Here is a 2890-nt window from a genome sequence, read left to right on the forward strand (position 1 = left end):
ATCGTGTACCAGCTCGGCATCCTGCTGGACAAGGGACATCGACCTAGAAAACAAGTTCTTTCGGCCATCAGTGACTTCAGCAAGACAGACTTTAAGTCATACATGAACAAAGGGCTCGTGGCCAGCTACACAGTGCAGTTTGCCCAAAGTGCTGTGAAATACCTGCAGGATATCTCCAAACGCAAGGACAGCGGGTTCACGCACGTAGAGAAACTAGCGCAAATGGTGGAGTACCAGACAGAAGGAACCTACAAGGAGCTACTGAAGTCTCTCCGTGACGTAACGACTGACAAAAAGAAGCACTTCTCAACTGAGATATTCCTGCATATCCTTAAGAAGAAGGTTCGCTAACATATGAAATCAAATGCTATAATCTCAATGTCTGTCATCTCATCATATTCTGGATTCTTCAACAAAGCTAACTATGATATTGCCTGTTGCACTGAAGTCAAAAAGGTATCCAACTATTTTTCTATGACATGTTTGTCTTTTCTTCTCGAAGGTTATGCGAGTGGAAGATGCCAGCACCATCTTCCTAGACGTTCTGCAGAAGGTACTTGATGCCATCCTAAAGACCAAGAAGATGGATAAGGTGTGCAGGAGTGGACTACTCATCGTGGGGACCCAGATCTTAGTCCACATCGCCTCTAACCATACCAACCCAGGTAGGATAGGCGTACATGTTTACACACGTGCAAAAAAAGAATAGGCATAGTGTTATCTAAATACCTCTGCGCTCTTGGAGCCTGGACTCACCTTTAGACTCCACCAAATACCTGACGTTTGTCAAACATAAAACATGCCCTTTTTGAACTGTTGTATTACATACATCACACCTTCATTGACGGCGGCTTTTCTCCATAGGCATCCGTGAACAGGCTGTCAACGGCAGCTACACGAACAACATGACCGGTCTGCGTCAGCTATGGGACTACGAAGACAAGAAATGGCAGGAAGTGGCATCAGAAGTGTCTGACCTCTGCACCCCTCTGTGTTTCATGTCGAAAGATGAGGCTGTCATTCGCGCAGTTGCCGACCGTTTTTTTACTGAAACGTCTACCAGTCAGAGGCAAAGCTTTGATCCCGAAGAGGTCCCGTACCAGAACGACCCCAGCTCAACCAGGCCAAAATGTTACCAGTAATGATGAAAAGCATCAGGCATCATCTGTATGAAGATGGCGAGATTTTGACTGTCGAAGAGTCTCAGACTGCGAGCGGCGGAGCCGCCATCTCAATCAAAGGCCGGATGTCAGACATGGACGTCTTGATCAAGGTTACAAGGCACAGCACGCGAGAAGACCTGGTGAGTAAAGAGTCTGGTGGCCTGAGGAAAGAGATCCGCGTCTTGAGAGGATTGAATCATCCAAACGTGATCAACGTCTTGGCCGCGCACGATGGCCCAACCCCGCCATCCTACCTGATAACACCGCGGGTGCAGGAGGAGACTCTCATAGACCACGTCATCGGCTTGCGGAGGGCTGTCCCTACCGACGTAATTGTAACGTTGGTCGATGCCTGCAGACAGATATCTGAGGCCGTGATCTACCTTTCTACCAAAGCAAAAGTCGTGCATCGAGACATCATGGCGGCGAACTGCCTGTGCCGTGTCCTCCCCAACGGCAAGATGCACTGTCACCTGACGAACTTTGAACTAGCCCGAACCATGAAGAGGTGTGGAAGTGAGGCGAGGCAGGGGACGAAGTACGAGTGTCCGGGAAACCCAGAGGACCCCATAGCCTACCGCTGGTCAGCACCGGAGTCTCTGACACACGACATCTTCACAAGTGCCTCCGAGGTGTGGATGCTGGCGTGCCTCATCTATGAGGTCCTAACGCTCGGGGTACATCCGTTCCCAGAATGTGAAGATCCCAGGGGAATGAAGGACTATGTAAGTACCAAAAAAAACTGAAGCTGTAAGCTTGCTTGATAAAAAGATCGCAGAATTATATCACTATCTAAATACCATTTGTGTCAAGTGATGGCTTCCATGATGTGCAAATGTTTGTAACTGGATTCTATCATGACACATTGCAGCTAAATGCTGGTGAGCGGACTGAACAGCCGTCTTGCCTTTCCAAGCTGGACGAAAAAAGCCGCATCTACCAGTTCCTATGGATGTGTTGGAGCGCTGAGCCGGCGGACAGACCATCTCCGGAGGATGTGCGGACGTTCTTGGAGAAAACAGCAAGGAGACACTCTAAAGGTAACAGTAATATGATATGTATCTTCCGGTGAAAAAAGTCTTGTACCTTAGGTGTATGATATGTTGTGAACCCAAGATAAAACTTAACTTAATACTTTAACCAGCATGGCGAAGGATGTTTTAACACTCTTGTTCTCTAACACAGGAGATTTCTCTCACGTGTTCGTGTCTCCTCCAACGCTAAGGGCTGAAAGTATCATGCGGCGGGTGAGTACATTCTATTTATGGGTTCACCACACCACGAAGTGGTGGTGAACCCATATTGCTTTTTCTGATGTTTCTTCTTCTTCTTCTTCTCCTTCTTCTTCTCCTGCCATTTTTTAAATGGATTCAGCTTCTTCATTTTAGGGCCCAAGGTCCTGAAATTTGGTATGGAGGTACAGTGGGCAAATACCCCTAGGCGTTTTTTAAATTATTGTGATGCAGGCTTTTAGAATGGTTTTATTTGAGTTTTTTGGCTGTGTTATAGCAAATGTATTACTGTGTTAGTGTGCCTTGTTTACCACGTTTGGGCATGAGTCATCACAATGGAATGCAGGGCATCAACCAATAGGCATGCAGCTTTCCTCTATACTTCTTGCTGATTGGCTGTTGGGGACTTAACTTAACACCTGCACAGAGCATTTCCACCTGCACAGAGCATTTCTTGCTGATTGGCTGTTGGGATTTAACTTGATTAACACCTGC

At 47.1% G+C, this 2890-nt stretch overlaps 1 protein-coding gene across 1 annotated transcript; it reads left to right on the plus strand.

The window, feature by feature from the left end:
- Positions 1-3: 3 nt before the first annotated feature.
- LOC109464938 (ephrin type-A receptor 8-like) lies at positions 4-2410 on the plus strand (the record flags this gene model as incomplete). Its single annotated transcript, XM_019762056.1, is given in 6 exon segments — positions 4-342; positions 503-665; positions 865-1110; positions 1113-1888; positions 2035-2203; positions 2349-2410. Coding segments are annotated over 6 exon segments (1755 nt in total), but the record flags the coding sequence as incomplete, so codon positions are not given.
- Positions 2411-2890: the final 480 nt, after the last annotated feature.

This window comes from Branchiostoma belcheri, unplaced genomic scaffold, assembly GCF_001625305.1.
Source record: "Branchiostoma belcheri isolate BF01 breed outbred unplaced genomic scaffold, Haploidv18h27 scaffold1431, whole genome shotgun sequence".
Lineage (NCBI taxonomy): Eukaryota > Metazoa > Chordata > Leptocardii > Amphioxiformes > Branchiostomatidae > Branchiostoma > Branchiostoma belcheri.